General features: G+C 39.5%; 1 protein-coding gene across 1 annotated transcript in view; it reads left to right on the plus strand.

The window, feature by feature from the left end:
• Positions 1 to 1,053: 1,053 nt before the first annotated feature.
• Positions 1,054 to 16,553, plus strand: part of SH3D19 (SH3 domain containing 19) — a 31,554-nt gene continuing 16,054 nt past the window's right edge. The window contains exons 1-3 of the mRNA XM_009587817.1: positions 1,054 to 1,744; positions 12,930 to 13,037; positions 16,518 to 16,553. The exon at positions 16,518 to 16,553 is cut by the window's right edge and continues 83 nt beyond it. Coding sequence (XP_009586112.1) covers positions 1,054 to 1,744; positions 12,930 to 13,037; positions 16,518 to 16,553 — 835 coding nt within the window. The remainder of the gene's footprint in view (positions 1,745 to 12,929; positions 13,038 to 16,517) is intronic.

A 16,553-nucleotide genomic window follows, 5' to 3' on the forward strand; every position in this document is an offset into this window, starting at 1 on the left:
AATGCTGCTGCTCCTAGACATACCACTACTTCTGCAACACAAACTGACTTTCCGGAGGAACTAATCAGCCATTTGCCAGGAAGTAATGTAAAAACTAGTTTGCCTACACACTGGGAATCTGCAGGCTATCCAGGTGAGGCTCTTTGGGATTTCTTATTGATGAAAACCTTACTCTGTCTCCTGAAGATGTTCTTTATTATTGGTCTGTGCAGCATTTAATATGCATAATAGTTAAATTTCTGTGAATGACTATTGCTGTAAATTTCTGTAAAAATCCTCTCTTCTGAAGAACTACCATTGCATTCATGGTCAGGCTATAATTAAATCTTGAAAGTTTTGCTCGATTCAGCCATAATGGCAATTGCTTTGGGGCCAGAGGAGCTCAGATGTCCAATCAGAATAACAGCAGTGTTACACGTTCAGACTGAAAAGTGTGCAAACCAAGCTGGGGAAGTTACTGTACTATTCTTTGGCATAGATGTTGCTTGCATGCCCCTCATGCTGCAAAGCTAAAAAGTAGTTTTGAACTTGCAATGTGTAGATACCATGCATTTCAGCAATCTTCAGCTTCTTCCTACAGTTCATATATTTTTTAATTGATCTTTTTAGAAAGAGAACTGCAGCTTCACAAGCAGCAGTAAGTTCTGAATGAAAACCATCATGTTTACCATCCTGATGGCTGACAAAAAATAACATAAATAAAGTGTTCTGGAATAGATAACTGAAACCTTTTCTTTTCTGTTAGCAGGGCAGAGTCCTCTTAAACCTCCTAGGCCTTCTGCATCTCTCCTGAATAGGTCTCCTTCAGAAAATGAGAATCCGTTAATAGCCTTTGAAATTTCTGAAGGTCAGAGGTGCCAAGAAAATCCCAATGCTGTGATATGTCCTGTGCCAAAGCCAAGATCAAGAAGCAATCTCAGACCTGTAGTCAAAAATACTGAAAGTAAGATAGACAATGGAGAAGTAGTGAACCCGTGTACCACAAAAAGGCAGCAACCTCCAATTCAGCAGTCACCTCTCTTAGATGATAGCTTACTAGACAGTCACTTGGCGATGGACAGCATGAGTACAGAAAAGAGCCAATATAGTGTTGTTTCAAGGATCAAAGTTTTTGAATCCCAAGGAACCAATGATACCTCAGGATTATCAAAAAAGCCAGAAATTGCCCCTCGTTCATTCACCCCAAGACCTGTTACTGCAAAGAAACCAGTAGTTGCTCCAAAGCCAGGGGTAAGCAGAATTTCAGGAGACTGGGATGCATGGACAGAAAGCAAATCAACACCTTCCAAGGAATTACAGCCTCAGCCTGAAGTAGTTGGGAGCACTGTTGTAACCAAACCTGAACTGCCAAAGAAGCCAAAACCTGGCCTTGTTAAAAGTAGTAGTAGTGATTTTCTTGATGCAAGGAGTGGATCAGTTGCAGAAAACAGCGATGGACAGAAGAAATTTCCTGTTCCTGCTCCAAGGCCTCTTGTTCCTAAAAAGTCACATTACGTAGAAAATCCTGCCCTTTCTTTGGCCTCACTAAAACCGATTGCTGCTTCCCCACGGACTTCCGTATCCGCCCAAGAAAAAGTTTTCAAGTCTCTGGGGGAATTGTCACCTGCAGCCAACTCCTCAGCACCTGCTTTGCAAAATAAACTAGATGTGGAAGGAGATCTGATCAGTTTTGATGACGACATTTTGCCCCTAAGTCCAACTTGTGTAGCTAAAGATAGCATCAGTTCTGAAGCAGCAGCAGCAGGTAAGAAGAAATTTTTTTAAACTGTCATTGGTTACTCTTTGCAGGTGTATGATCCTGTGTGAGTTATGTCTACCTGTCTTGTCTGGGTTTATGTGTATATATGAAATTCTTGGGTTTCTATCATGTCAAGATCACTATGAAATTACTTGGATTTTGAGACTTGGGAGGTTTCAAGGCTATATAAATCTCAGAAGTTGCCTGCTGGATTTATTACGTGATTACTAAAATAATGATAAAAGACTTGATATTATATGCTAGATGTCACCTCCAGAGTGTATCACAATTCTTTCTGGGGAACTTGGGACATCTTATCTCTTGCCATCTAATCTGACTAATTTATTTGAGTGCCTGAAGTTCTGTAGTGGAAACCTAGCCATCTAGAGAAGCAGCAATGTTTGTTGCATTTAGGGAAACTTGTGATCAAACATACTGGGATACTCCCTCCATCTCACCAGTGCCTACTTATTTTCTCTTTCTTATCTTTGAGTCTTGTCTTGTCATGCGACTATATGCTTGTTACACAACTTCAATTTTTTCTAATACGTGAAAATAATTATTTCATATGGACAGATTAATTACTACAACTACATCCCTTTCATAAACCTTGTTTGATTCCATTAAGCACTGGGGTTGATTTTTTTTAATGCTGTTTTAGGTAGTTTAAGACACAAGTGGGTGTTGGGTTGTCATTAAACTTTATAGCAATAGTTTTTTCCCTCTTAATATTCAAGTATGTCCTGATTTAGCTTAACAGCCCCATTGCAATCCAGGGAAAGTTCTGCTTTAAAATAGATGGTGTGTCATAGAATGCTTGTTTAAGGGACTAACTATGATTTTTAATCTTTTTGGTTTTTTAACCTCATTTATCATTAAACATCTTGGCTTTTTGAAAAGAGAAGCATAGATACTGTGTAGTTGTCACAGTAGATCAATATTAATGATTGTTAACAAATGCCATTTCTTCACAGTTTGTGGATTATATTGTTAGACGAAGTTCTGATTTGTTACTGTTTCTTCTTTGTATTGGCATAAAAACCCCAAGGCAGATGTAGAAAGTCCTTTAAAGCCCTAAACTGTTAAGATCAGTATGTACAGACAAACAGATCTCAGGGGAGCTTAATGAAAGCAGTGAAATAAGGCAACAGAAGATCCTGCAGGAGAGGTGATTAGCTCAACATGGATACAAGTCCATTTTTTCTTGGACTGACAGATTCCAGGAACACTGCAGAAGCTGTACCAAGCCTGGAAGGAGGCAGGAGTACAGGGTGACTGGAGAGGCGTTTCGTACCTAAGTCAAGGAATTGTATGACTGACAGCGTCTAGCTGGGAACAGAGTCATGATCATCATGTCTGGAGACTGGAGTTGTGGAACCGCCACTGTGCATGTGACGGTTTTAGAAGAAAGTTAGAAGCGCGAGGGATCACTCTTGTTTTCTGTGCATTTAGGGTAAAACTTGTAGTTTCAGTCATTTTATTTTGATTAATAGATGCAACAAACAGAGGGAACATGTAACTGTTCTGAGTAGTAGGCAAGAAAAGAGAATACTTACATTTTGAAAGTGCATAAAAAGGAAGATTATGTTTGGCTCTGTACGCTAAAAGACTGCCTTTTCCCCAACCTGGAAAAATTAAACAACATTAATTCTTCTGTTAAATAAGAGGTTGAGTGATCCCAAGTGAAAATCACCTGAAAAAACAGCTTTCATGATGAAGTGGTAAGAATGTCAGTCTTCATTTTTCTGGTTGGTGTCCTAGGTGTTATTCTTGATTTAATTAAGAAGAAAATACTTTCCATTCTCATGGTTAACATAAGAATTATTCAGATAATAGTTTCCTGACTTCTTGAGTCACCTGTCCATGATTTTATTCATTCAATAAAATGGCATCTTTGCTGCAACCCCTTCTTACCTACTGAAGAGAAAAAGGTCTGACAGCATTATCACTTTATTACACTGTAAAATTAGGATTCATTCCAGATTTTTGCAGGCATTTGTGAGCTCAAGATCATATCCTATACTCTGGATTGCTAATGCTGTGCTATGTCTTGACAAAGCATCCACAAGAACAACACTGGCTTTCTGAAAAATGAGGCAATGCGGAGCACTAACACTAGCTATTTCTCATGTTCCCATAGGAACAGCTTAGGATTTGCAAGATGAATCCACAGTAAAATGTTTTGTAAAGGTGGGAAGAGAAGCTCTAATCTTGCTCCCAGTTCCCCAGATCTTTGCATTTCTTACATATTTGTCATTGTCATTACTTAGCAAAATGACAGCCCTCTGCTTGTTGTTATGGCAACCCTAGGAAAGGAAGAAGGCTTTTGTGCAGTGGTGTTTGAAACTAAGCACCAACAGCTTGTTTGTCAAAGAGCAGTGTTACATCACAGATTACAGCGTTCACAAAACTTAATTTTTTTCGGATAAGACAAACGCGTCTGGTACTTAGACTAATGTAAATAGAACTGGACGGATAGATCACTGCTGCTACTAACGCCTGATGCAAAAGTAAGAAGGTGAACTGTTCAGTTGATGGTGGGGAGGGCGCAGAAGTTGAAGTGAGCATATGAATGAGAAGGTGAAACAGGCAAAACAAATTCAGAGTCTCTACAGCAATTTAATTGACTGACATAAGACATCAGCTTCCTCTAACAGAAGGCTACCATCTCCACAGTAGTGAAAGATATTTGAATATTATTTATGTGCTAAGATCAATAGTGTTGGCAACAAACCAGTTTATAGTTTCACCAGTTTAACTGTCAGTTTTAACTGGTAGTTTAACTACCAAAGCTAGCTGGATGATTTTCTTTCAAGTTTACCTCAGGCAACCCCATGGGTTTCATCAGTGTTTGACAGCATCTCCAACAGCACAGCTGTTTGTAGAGTGAACTTGCCCTTATCCAAACATTAATGATTTTATCTTTGTCCGACCTGTATGGAGAGGGGGAACCGTTCTGTTGCAAATAAAGACTCTGGGTACCGAGATCGCTTTCAAAGCTTTCAGCATCCACTCTGCCAGTTGAAGTCTGTGGGAGCTTTGGGAGCTCAACAGCTCTGAGATTCAGAGGTGAACTGTGGCAGAACCTTGCATCCAACTCATGTCTCTGATGCTGGCTCAAGGGAAGTGCCAGGAAGGAGAAGTCAGGAATGACAAATCTGTAGAACTGCTCCTTTCATCAGCAGCCAAAATTGATGCCAGTTTTAAGTGCCATAATTCTGGACTCAAAGGCTAGAGATAATGTTCAAAGCCACTTGTATCCTAATGAAATTACTCCTGTTCAAATCAGTCATTTAGAATGTGAAGGCAACTGTTTGGGACTCTAAATCTTGTGGTGCTAATGCTTTGATGACAGTTGTGATATTTTGGATCATCTGGGGTATTTTTACATTTCTCTTGTAGCTGGTAACAGGGATTTGTGCAGTTCCTGAAGGTTAAAAGTTTCGGTGATCTGTCAGGTGGGCTCTCTTCTCACTAATCCATTTTTACAAAGGCTTGGAAATTAAATCCTAGTGCAAGCTGAACTGAGTGTAAATTCCGTGGCTTCAGAAGATCCATTATTTTACCCAAAAGTTGTATTAGTTGCTATGTTAAAGCATGTAGTGTGCCTGCTTGCTAAATGTTCTGAGAATGTATGTTTTGGACAAAGAAAATAAGGTAACAGTGCATTTAAAGCACACATTTAAATTCAAACCTGGAGGTAATCTAGCTAGAATGTTTTCATTCCTTTTCGCCTGTGGAGAGTTATTCTTCTCTCTCATCTTCTCTCTCTCTAAAACAGCATAAACTGTTTTATCTATCTACCTACCTACCTACCTACCTACCTACTTCATGGCAGTATGAAAGTTCATTTCTGCCTGTATGGCAAAAAAATCCCCAACCAAACCAGTGCTGCTATCCATTTACAGGTATTGTTCCTTTCTGTGGCATGAATGGTGGAATTTGTGTGACATTGTAGTCAATTCAGAAAAACTGCTGCTTGAGTAACTTCAAATTTGTCTGCTGTGGAGATGTTGCCCAGCTGCTTGTTTTTAATTGCTTCTTCAGGAAGGAAAAGAAAAAAAGAACTGAAATATTTCTAACTGGTAGATTAGTTCAGACATATCTTCAAAATAGTGCAGCTTTTCTTAGGGTTCTGCTGTGCTACTTACCATGACTCGTTGTGGTTGTTTTAAAGTTATCTGTCTCCTTTTTTACTTACGGACAAAGTATCATCCCCAGAAAAGAGTGAGCTGTCTCATCCATTTTAATCTGCTATTTGGCTTAAACCCCTGACAAAACCAGATTTACCTGAAGACGTGCTACTGTGGGGTGGAGTAGTAGAGGTATGGATCTTCGCAGTGTCCTGTTGGTTTTGCTGTAAGGTTGGCAATCTCCAGCAGAAGTGGTAACAAGCATCTATTAAGTCTTCAGATACTACAAATGTTTGCTTAGTAAACATAAATTGGAGCCTTCAGGGAGCTTGGAAGTGACTCCACTGTTACCACAGGAGAAGGCCTTATATCTAATTTCAGGAAACAAATAAGGTTTTTAAATCATAGCTACATAATAGGTGAGGAGCCCTTTAGGTTGCCAAATGCAAATGAATTTGCTTTTGAGTTCCATGTCTATAGATGCTGTTAAGTGGTAACACGCAAATAATAATGTTCTTAATAATAACTGTCTTCTCTGATGATTAAATCTGTTTATTTTACAATAACACTTAAAAGGCAGATATCCTTGATCACAAAGGTTGTCAAAGAACAACAAAATGCTTATTTAAAAGAAGTGTTTATAAATAAAACTATTTTTTTCCTTTGCTGAAAGCATGTGAGATTCTTGCAAGAGGGTAGATAGGTATTTTAAACAACATTATATATTCCCTTGTCCTTCACATTTTCATTAAAAAGATTTTGTATGCCCTACTGCTCTCCATCACCAATCCTCTGCTTTGGATATTTCCAGCTTGCCTGTTTTGGGGCACTGGAATCTCTTGCTAATGAACAAGCATTCATTCACCTGGCAAGAATGGACAAGGCTGTGTTTCTTAATCTCCAGGGTAATTTGGGGGTTTGCTTTTTTGTCACACACTGTATGTCCCGCCGGCATCCGATTTTTGAAGTTAGACCAGGTTATGCAACCAATTTCTAGCAACATGACCTCATGGCTGACCTGTTCTGGGCAGGAGGTTGGATTAGAGACCTCCTGAAGGCTCTTGCAATCTGAACTATCCTAGTCTTACTTCAACTAGCAAAATAGATTAATGGTGTAGGAATAGCCTCCAAACTCTCACATAATAGCTCGTGCTAGTATAAGCAGTCCTTTTGTGCCAAAGGCGGTGTAATTACTATCACCTTTACTCATATGGACAAGCTAGCAATGAACCAAACGTTGTTCTTTTAGATACACACAGATAGTAAGCGTGGGCATTCCCGCAGTTTGAGAGAGAAGTGCTGAAAGCTCGGAAAAGGTTCATTTGTATCTGTCTCTGTGTACGATGTAGCACTGTAGTTTTCCACCCCATAAATGCTTGTGTTGCCATTAAGTGTTAGAATAGCCCAACAAATTTTGCTATTCTAGTAGTAGATTTTATTTTATCTGCTCTCCAACTTTCTAACACTGTGGATGAGATATTTCATTGCTCAGTTAAGGACATCTTGCATTTTCAACAAGTACATTTAGGTTGGATCTTCTGTTGCATCTCTCGGCAATTTTTTTTCCTATACTTTCCAGAGAATATCAAACTCTACATAATTCTTTGACTGTGTGCACTTTTGCGGTACTAATGGCTAGGCTCCTTCTGCAAACTCCACATATATCCTGTAAACATCATTCATTCTTTGGATTGGACTCGTTCCTCAAAAATAGCGATCACTGGCCTTGAGTTGCCTTGCTTTTTGTGGTAATCCATCAGATGTCAGCAGTGAACGGGGAGCAATGCCTAAAACCTATGCAAGTAGTTCACTACATTTTCTCTGCTCCGAGTAGCAATAAATGTTGCTGGATAAATTCTTCCTATCCTGAAGTCTTTGCACAACTCTTTTGAAAAAATCTTGTTAATGTGTGAGAAGTTTGAAATTTCTGTTTTGGCATCTGGAGATAATGTTTCTGGGAGGAATCTGAAATTACTGTGTGGTTGCTCCAGTGTTGTGTGCTTTTGATAAAACAGCATAAGCAGGTGCAGAAATAAAACTAATGCTTTGGCAACCACATTGGAAAGGCTACTTACGTGTAAAGGTTGCTACATATAAAAGATTTTTACCAGCCCGCTCAAGTACCTGTTTGACTAAATGTGCCATATCAGGCAAAGCAAATCTCCTTGGCCTGATGAACTACAAATCTTCAAATGAAGCAGGACCACACAGTCCGTTCATAGCCTCTACCAAAATAACTGGGCTAGTCATGAAAAACCTCTGTGTAGACTGGGGAGAAAGAACTCCTAGAACGTTATGACAGCAGATTTTCTTGTCTCTGCTCCAATTTTAAGTCTGAAGCAATACTAAGTCTACTCCTGAATACTGTATTCCTTTTATTTGAGTGACCTGGTCTACTCTCCTAGGAGACTGTTAGGAGAATGCTGAGAAGCCTGAGTTTCACCTGAGCTTACTTTCAGGCTATGCACATATTACATCCTGAAAGAGCCTGCATCCCATTCCCTCTCTCTTTTTTTTTTCCCCTTTTTGTTTTTTAATTTCCCAGTCTATTAAAAGATATGGTCATGACCAGATCATGGCAATTTTCCATGCAGAGGGAGCTGCAAATTGCATATTTTGAGAAAGGTGGTGTAGGCCATATTATTCTCTCTGGGTCAGAAATACCATTTCTAAGAACAGTGAACTGTTAATTTCGGTGATGAAAAATACTGGGGAAAACTGAGATTGGGAAAATCACTGATGCTGGAATTTAGGTAGGATACCTGTCTAATATGTCTATTTATAGTTGTAAATAGGCTGAGATTTAGAACATCTGAGTGAACATCAGACTTTTGGTTGTAGCATTTCACAGTGTTTCTTGAGCATGGACCCCATTCCTCTTTGGGATGTTTTCTGTCAGGTTTCCATTGAATCTCCAGCTATATTACTAGTAGGGGCCTGTTGTTGAAAATCTTCCCCCAAGTATGGGTTAAGTATGCTTCCACAAACATCAGAGTAGTTTCATGGGGCTAGGTTTTTAACAAAAAGATTCATTGATGAGGTTTGGCTCTATTCTCTGTTATCCTGGATAACAATACTGTTCTGTGTGAAGAGAATGTGTGAGCCTTGCCTTTAACAGCTGATTAAATTTTTTTAATTAAATATTGAAAGTAGACACAGTTGCACACTTCTGTAGTGGCAAGTGTTGTAATGTCAGCATCAACACCTTTCGTACTACGTTGTTCTCATGTGTACTGAGAGTACTTCTTCCAGGACTGAGCATCTTCACAGCAGATAGTACTATTCTGTGCTTTTAGCTGTCCACATCTGGTTTGTTTGGAGATTCCTCTTGTTGCTGCTGAGGTATCTGTTACCATCTTAACTACCACTTACTTAAAGACTACCAATAAATATTTCAGAAAGATATCCATCTGTCCTGCTCACATGGGCAAAACCTAGTGTTTGTTCTGTAACCTCCTACTTTTTTATTTTAAACAAGGATGGTAAATGAGAGGGGTGGGAAAAAGCTGTCTCTCCTAAACTGGTGAAAAAAAAAGGTGATATACAGTGTATTTGAATACACAGCTTTCATTTGTCTTTCCTGCGAACAAGCACGGTAATATATGTTATCATATAAACCTTTGAAACAGAAGCTGTAGAAAAGTGAGACTAAGGAAGATGCAGGCTTTAAGCATCATTGTAAAAGTTTAATAAAAAAAATATCAATAGAATCTGTTGATGTGTGTTATGAAAAATGCCTTGCAGATTAATTTTCTTGAGCTGAGAAGCTTTAAATGAGTATATTAACAATTCTGTTTTCACACCTCCGTGAATTATGCTCAAATGATGCCCAATTGTTGTTAAACAACATAAAAATTTGATATGTTGTCAGTCCCATTGCACAAAGCAGCACAGTCATTTACTCAGCCAATTTCTGCTGCAAACCCAACACTGGGGAATGGAATAACACAAACAAGGTAATGAGTTTTAAACTAATTATGAGGTGACAACAGTATAATTGAACATAAGATAATGAGTGGAAAACTAAGGTTCATCGAATGGTTTTCTCAGCCTTAGAAATGACTTTTCTCAGACTTAAAAATTACTTCTCAGATTTACTGATTTAGAGACCTCTGCCAACTGTTGAATGGTCGAGAAAGCCATTTCTACGCATAGCAATGATTAACAGCTGACAAACAGTAAATTTGTACAATTTTAAATCTCCCATAAATTTACAAGAATACAGATCTGTGATTATTTTGGATATTTAGAGCATTTCCACTTGTTCTCACAATGTTTATAGTTTTATAAGATTGAGGCTTTGGAAAATGGTTTCCTCATTGTTCATGCAGAACTTCCTTAACCTCTGCAGAACCTTACCTTGAGAGGTGCTCTGGTGTGTTCCCTATGGTCCTGCTGTGTCAAGCAGACCGTGACTTAGCCCTGCTCACCGTTCCTCTGCTCGCCCTGTGTCTCCAGCTTCCCAACGGGCTGGTGCAGCTTTGAGGCCCCGCTGCCCTGCTGCCTCTCCAGGGTCACTCCTCAAATCTGTCGCAGAGTTGCCAGAGAGCTGAAAGAGAGAAGAAAGCCTGCTTTCAGTTTTCTTTTTTCAGCTGCACTAAAGTCACTCCGAACACCAGCAGAAGACTTAAGATTAGACAAATAGTCTTTTTTTAATGCTATTCAAAGGTTAGCAGTGTAGCTAGCAGACATAAGTATAAAGGAATAAAAGAAAATTATAACTGCAGGCTTGCTCTAAGAGTGGGATTTCTGTTTCTTGTAATGACCATACTGCCAGAATGCTTGCACCCCTCTTGTGGTCTGTGTTTTCAAGTCCTCTAGAAAAATCCTTGCTCTGATGCAGCTTTCACTGAAGAGACCTAAACCTTTTACTGACTAGTGCTAATCCATAACTTAAAAAAGATGTTAGTTTTACCCTTACCTTCTAAAACATTGTGGGTTGCCTGTGCCTAGTTTCTGGATGCCCCAGTGCCTTTGGGAACAATGTGATGGAGCCACCTTCTGTCTAGATGGTAACAGAGCTTATTTTTAACTATAGCCTGTATACCTTAAGCTGTAGACAAATCGTTGACCTGTCGTGATCCTTTCTACCTGAAGCATACGCTCAAAGCTGTTATACAAGCAGCCTGACAGAAGGAATTGATGTGCTTTGATTTGTGATTAGAATCTGACATGAAGGTACCCAGGCAGATTTCTGGGGAGCCTGTAGGCAGGTAGATACCTTGACTTTGAGAGAGACCATGGCACAAACCCCAGTGGCACACCTGTATGTGATGGGTACGTCTACGAAGAGAGCCTTAAGCAAGGAGCTAGTGGGAGGTGGACACCTGAGCAGGGGTGAGCGTGCCCGGGCCCTGCGGCATGTAGTCCCTGCTGTTGCCACAGCTTCATGCTGGCAGCGGGAGCTGGGGAGAGCTGGGGGCGCGGGCGGAGGGCGCTGCCGGCGGCAGGCAGAAGCGCCCGGCAGGGAGGAGCGGCAGCAGAGGCTGGGGTAGCTGTGACCACCAAGTCCTGTGCATGCAGGAGGGCAGTCCATTACACTGTAATTCAGCAGCACAATATTACACAGTGTTTTCTCTCTCTGAAATTATTTTGGGCCTATCTTTGTTTTTTTTAAAAAAAAAAACAAAACACAGAGCTCGATGTACTTGGTGTTCTTCCCCTCTCTCTAAAAATGCCAAGGCTTTTTAAATTAAAATGCTAAAAGCTTTTTAATAAGGTTGTTCATAAATAAATACCGTATTTCTGGATTTTCTTAAATCTTATGTATATTCCTAGACACAGATTTCTAGTGTCTCGATAAACTGCATTATGTTATACTATCCAAAATTATGTGTAAGAAATCATTATTTCATATTACATAATTTTTAAAATTGTTTTTTATAAGTGTTGAAGGTAAAATTTTATCAAATACAGGGCTTCCAACTTTGTCAGAAAGTGTGGCGGCAGTTTTGAGGAAGGGTATGTTTTTATAAAAAGTCCTGAAGAATTTAAAGAGATGCCCAGCATACTTCCTCTCTGAGGCTCTGACACTCCATAAATAACATCTCATTGAGCTACACATCTAAAAAGGCCACCAGAGGAGATCAAACTCGGTTGTTGGGTCTATGAATATGTGTCATGGAGAATTTATTGTCCGGAGTGCTTCTCCAGTTTCTACTTTACATATTTACGATACCGTTAAGCGTTGCCATTTTACTGCAGTTTTTGGTAATGTCAGAGAAAAAGGTAGCAGTTGTTAACAACAGAGAAGAGGTATAAATGAAGTATTGCTCTTTGACATGAAGGTGTACTTGAGAAAGAACCCATTGATTTGGGTTTTATTTATGTACTAGCATTTTTACAGCTCCCTTCTACATGTGCATATGTTCCCATGCCTATTAATAAAAGACCAGTGCTTAAGTTTATGAAGCATAGAAAACATTGCTCCTGTCTTACCGATGAGTGATACAGGCAGGGGCAGAGCTCAGGCACGACTCCCAGTCCTTGGTCTGAACCAGTCTCCCCCATGACACCAGGTTTATAATCAACAAAATGATGCAGAATCTTCCAGGAAATTAGTTGTTCTACAGCAAAGATATTTTGTAATCAGTAATATTTAAATTATTTGTTTTGTTTTGTTTCTGTAGGCTTTTTATCTGCTGCAGTGCTGATTGTTTAGCTTTGGCAAGATTTTATTGATGAAAACTTTTTAGCAACTGTGTTCACAGCTATGTCTGTATATTAGAGCAACTGCTTTGAAAACATTTCCCTAAAGCCATCCTGATTTCAGGTCCCTATTACCAAGCAATGCAGTTCCTCTTGTTCAGTGGCTTATATAATCCCAGAAGGCATCTGGAGCATGTTCATGTTAAGTAACTATGAATGCAGATGTACAGAAAAGACACATTATTTACAAAGAGCTGAGTACACTATTTGCATCAGCCTGATTTATATTTTTTTTTTAATGACTTTCTTGGGTGTGAAATATAAATGTCCTTAATAATGAAAGCAATACCCAGTGAGATTTGTATTCAACAAATAAATATTAAATATGTTGGGTTTTTTTTTCCTTTTAGATCCATTTCAGTTGCTTACCAAAAGTGAACCTGCAAAGGAACAGACAGCTCAGCCAGCTTTAGCCCGGAAACCCACTGTGATCCGAATCCCAGCTAAATCTGGGAAACGTAAGTTCTTCTCCCAAATTGAGAAATCTCTGTCAGAAAATCATTTTAAGTGGGACTTACTATTTACTAATTGAGTTGCTGTTTACTAGCTATATTAGCTGCCAAAGGAATCCCGTGGTGCAGTTTGCTAAGACAGAAGAGCCAACCTAAGGGCTGTGGTGGGAGGGAGAAATAGCTGTGAGTCATGTTCCCCTCTCCCTGCCTCCCAGCTACCTTGACTGGCTCCCTCCCTTGCGCTAAGTTTGATGTCCCTCAAACCTTATGGAGCTAATGCATATCAGATGTGACACGGTGGGGGGGAGGAGAGGTGGATCTAAAGGCTGGCAGGGAAGAGCTGGAGGAGACCCTTTCAGCAGAAGCAAGCTTGTTTTGTCAGCTAAACCTTATCACTGAGCTGTACCTTTAGTCAAACTGACTTCTGTTCTGACATCAGCTGAGGATATTTTAATGCTGATCCCGAGCTTCCTGGGAGCAGGGCCCCCACTTGTCAAAGGAACAACATTAGTGTATTAAACTTTGCTTCAAACACAGTTTAACTGGGATGTAAGCATAGTTTTCACAGCTTACATCAAAAAGTTCCCTTGACCCTTGTTAGATTTGAAATCTGTGGCCATTTAGCAAAAGTATTTTGGTAGCAGTTGAGGGAATAAAAAAGGCATACGAGAACTTGGATGCAAAAACCTGATGTATTCAATTTTGTGTCAAGGTCTTGACTATAGTTTTCTGACAGTTACCGTGCCCCTAATGCCTTCCACCTCTAATCCTTTACAGCTTTACAAATGACACTGACAGTATCTCAGAGTGGAAATTTATCAGAGAGCCACAAGGTCTTTGTGTTGATCTTTGTATGCTGGAGTACATACTTGCTTCTGTTTAGCCTTATGTTTTATCCTCAAAGCTTAGGGAGAAATGTCACAAGATAGCTCTTAAAACTCATATATCAAAATCATGTTTTACTACACTGAGTAGGTGTAGAGCCAACTTGTAGCAACTAGATGTCCAGGTGGCTTTTCTCTTAAGACTTTCTCTCATCATTTCCCGAGTTCCCTGCTCCCCCCCACCCCCCCCACCCCAGTGCTAAAATACTAGGTTTTCTTTTCCTCTGCATATGTGAGAAATACAATGGAAATGATTAAAAATGCAGAGAAGACTGAGGATAAAGCTATGAGGAAAAGTCTTTTTGTTAATACCTGATCATAAATAAAAGTTTTTTTCAGTTGGATGAATATGTTTACAAGCTACTGTAAAGAACCCAAGACATAATTCTTCTTTACAAAGGAAATTGTAATTTCCATTAAAAAAAAAAACAAAAACCACTGACAATTTTGTTTCTTTTTTTTTTTTCTCCTGAGCTGGATTCTCTTTTGAACTTGTAGATAACTGGTCCCTTGCTGCTCTCTAGTGGTAATTGAACTTTCCACAGGAGACTGTCGGTCATACTCTACTTAGCTACAATTGTCGAGCGTGTGTGTGAAGGACTGCTTTATGGGAGGCTGTGGCTGGAAGATTAATGGGATGTGGAGGAACAGAAGCAGGTTCCAAGAAAGCAGAGTAGCCTTTTGTCAGATAGGAGCTGCTGCAGAAATGTAAGCTGTTAAAAGTTAAAAAATGAGAAAAGTACAACTGGGCCAAGGTATAGCATGGATATAGTAGGATTTACCTTGTAAGAGGGCCAGGTAATCTCAATACAAGGGGTCTTTCACCATCGTGGGTATGGAGGGAGATTAATTCTGTCAGGAACCAGCACAAAGCAAAAATAAAAACCCCAATAAAGCAAAAAAAACCCCACCCAGCACTACCAGTACAGAGCTGAATGCTTAAGAATTTGAACTCCAGTAAAGCACTTATTTAACATTAGCATTTTTGTCGAGATGTGATTAGAAAGGAAGCATTAAACTTCCACTTCAGTTAGAAATCACTGAAAATAACACCTGCTTTCTAGTTCTTGGGGTTTTTTTTTCCTTCCTTTATTTCCTTTGATTTTGGTCTTATAAAGAGTAAAGGCAAGGAAATTAGGCCATCTGTATATACATCAAAGTTTGAAGTGGTGTAAATAAATAAATCTCTCGTGCTTTTTATATATCAATAAGGTATGATAAGAGAAGATTTTGCTTGCAATTACTGTCAGGAATTGTTTTTACTTTTCATCCATCGTACTAGCTTAGAAGAGTGATGAACTTCACTAACTTTTTTTCCCTGTGCTTGGTCACTGCCAACACGGTAACTGTGACCTGCTCCTAGGGATTCATCCTTGAACTGATCCATTTTTAAATATCACACCAGTGTTCTAGGTCATAGTAATGCAACGGAGTTGTTGAAAACAAAGAATACTTCTCCTTCCTATGTGTTGTTTCTTTGTTGAGAGTACTTTTCATGAAATGAGCAACTGAAGGTTTTCATTTGGATAGAATGTCTTCTCTTTTTTGTCATCAGCCTATAAATGTCCGGGCTGTCTACACATATTTTTACATAACTCCAAGACTGTCTGGAAGTCAGAAGAGCTTAAGTGTCTGAAGTTCTTTGTATGAAATGAATTTTCTTTGTGTACAAATACATTGTAAAATAGGTTCCGATACATAAAGACAAAATGATTGGTAAATATGCTGTCAAAACCTGTCCAAGTGCTTCCCAGGTTTCAATGGCAGAGATGTTGAAAGCAAACATCATATAATTAGCAGGTTTTTGTGTTCTTTATGGAGACTGAGGACATCATCACTCTTCCCTAGTAAGAGCTGTACTGTTTCCTCTTCCATGTCTTAAATTTGCTTAGCTCCTTAAAGATTACCAGGGAGCTTCTATCTCTGTTTTCTTTCTGTCATCCTGAATTTTGTAGCAGGCAACCGTTTCTTTTCTTGCCTTTACCTTTCTGGAGATTCTTCCGTCCAAGTCTCCTGATCTTTCAGGGTTACTTGAAATAACCCTCAGCTGTTTTCCAGCCTGAAGGATATTCCAGGAGCTGACAGCTGAAAAAAGTGAGCCAGTTTAGAAATGTGGCTGAGAGATGGTGATGGTGTTTCAGGGTATCCAGTCTGACATTCCCAGGGGTAGAAACTCTTCTACTCATCTAATATTATATCAACAAGCATTGCAGCTGAAACCCTGAAGCCCTAGAATAACTTGCTGGTGTCCTGAGAGTAAAGTGAAGATCCGTTATGCAGGATGGGAAGTACTCCTGAAGTCAACCTCAGAGTTGCAAAGTTCCCTTCATGTCCCTTTTCTCTTCACTAGTCTTTAAGTGGTCCTCCCCATTGGCTGCTCTGGCTTTGAGGAAGGAAGTTGTGTTCACAAAAAAAAATGCCCCAAACTGAGGTGGATTCAACCTATCGTTGATCCATGTAAAGAAGCTATTAATTAGACTTACATTTGGGAACTTTTGGTTTTTTACAGCCCCAAACCGAGGTGGATTCCCTTACCTATCGTTGATCCATGTAAAGAAGCTATTAATTAGACTTACATTTGGGAACTTTTGGTTTTTTACAGCTTTAAATGAAATCCTGCATAGCCCTCCGCCACTTC

Source organism: Fulmarus glacialis, unplaced genomic scaffold (assembly GCF_000690835.1).
Source record: "Fulmarus glacialis isolate BGI_N327 unplaced genomic scaffold, ASM69083v1 scaffold7261, whole genome shotgun sequence".
Taxonomy (NCBI): domain Eukaryota; kingdom Metazoa; phylum Chordata; class Aves; order Procellariiformes; family Procellariidae; genus Fulmarus; species Fulmarus glacialis.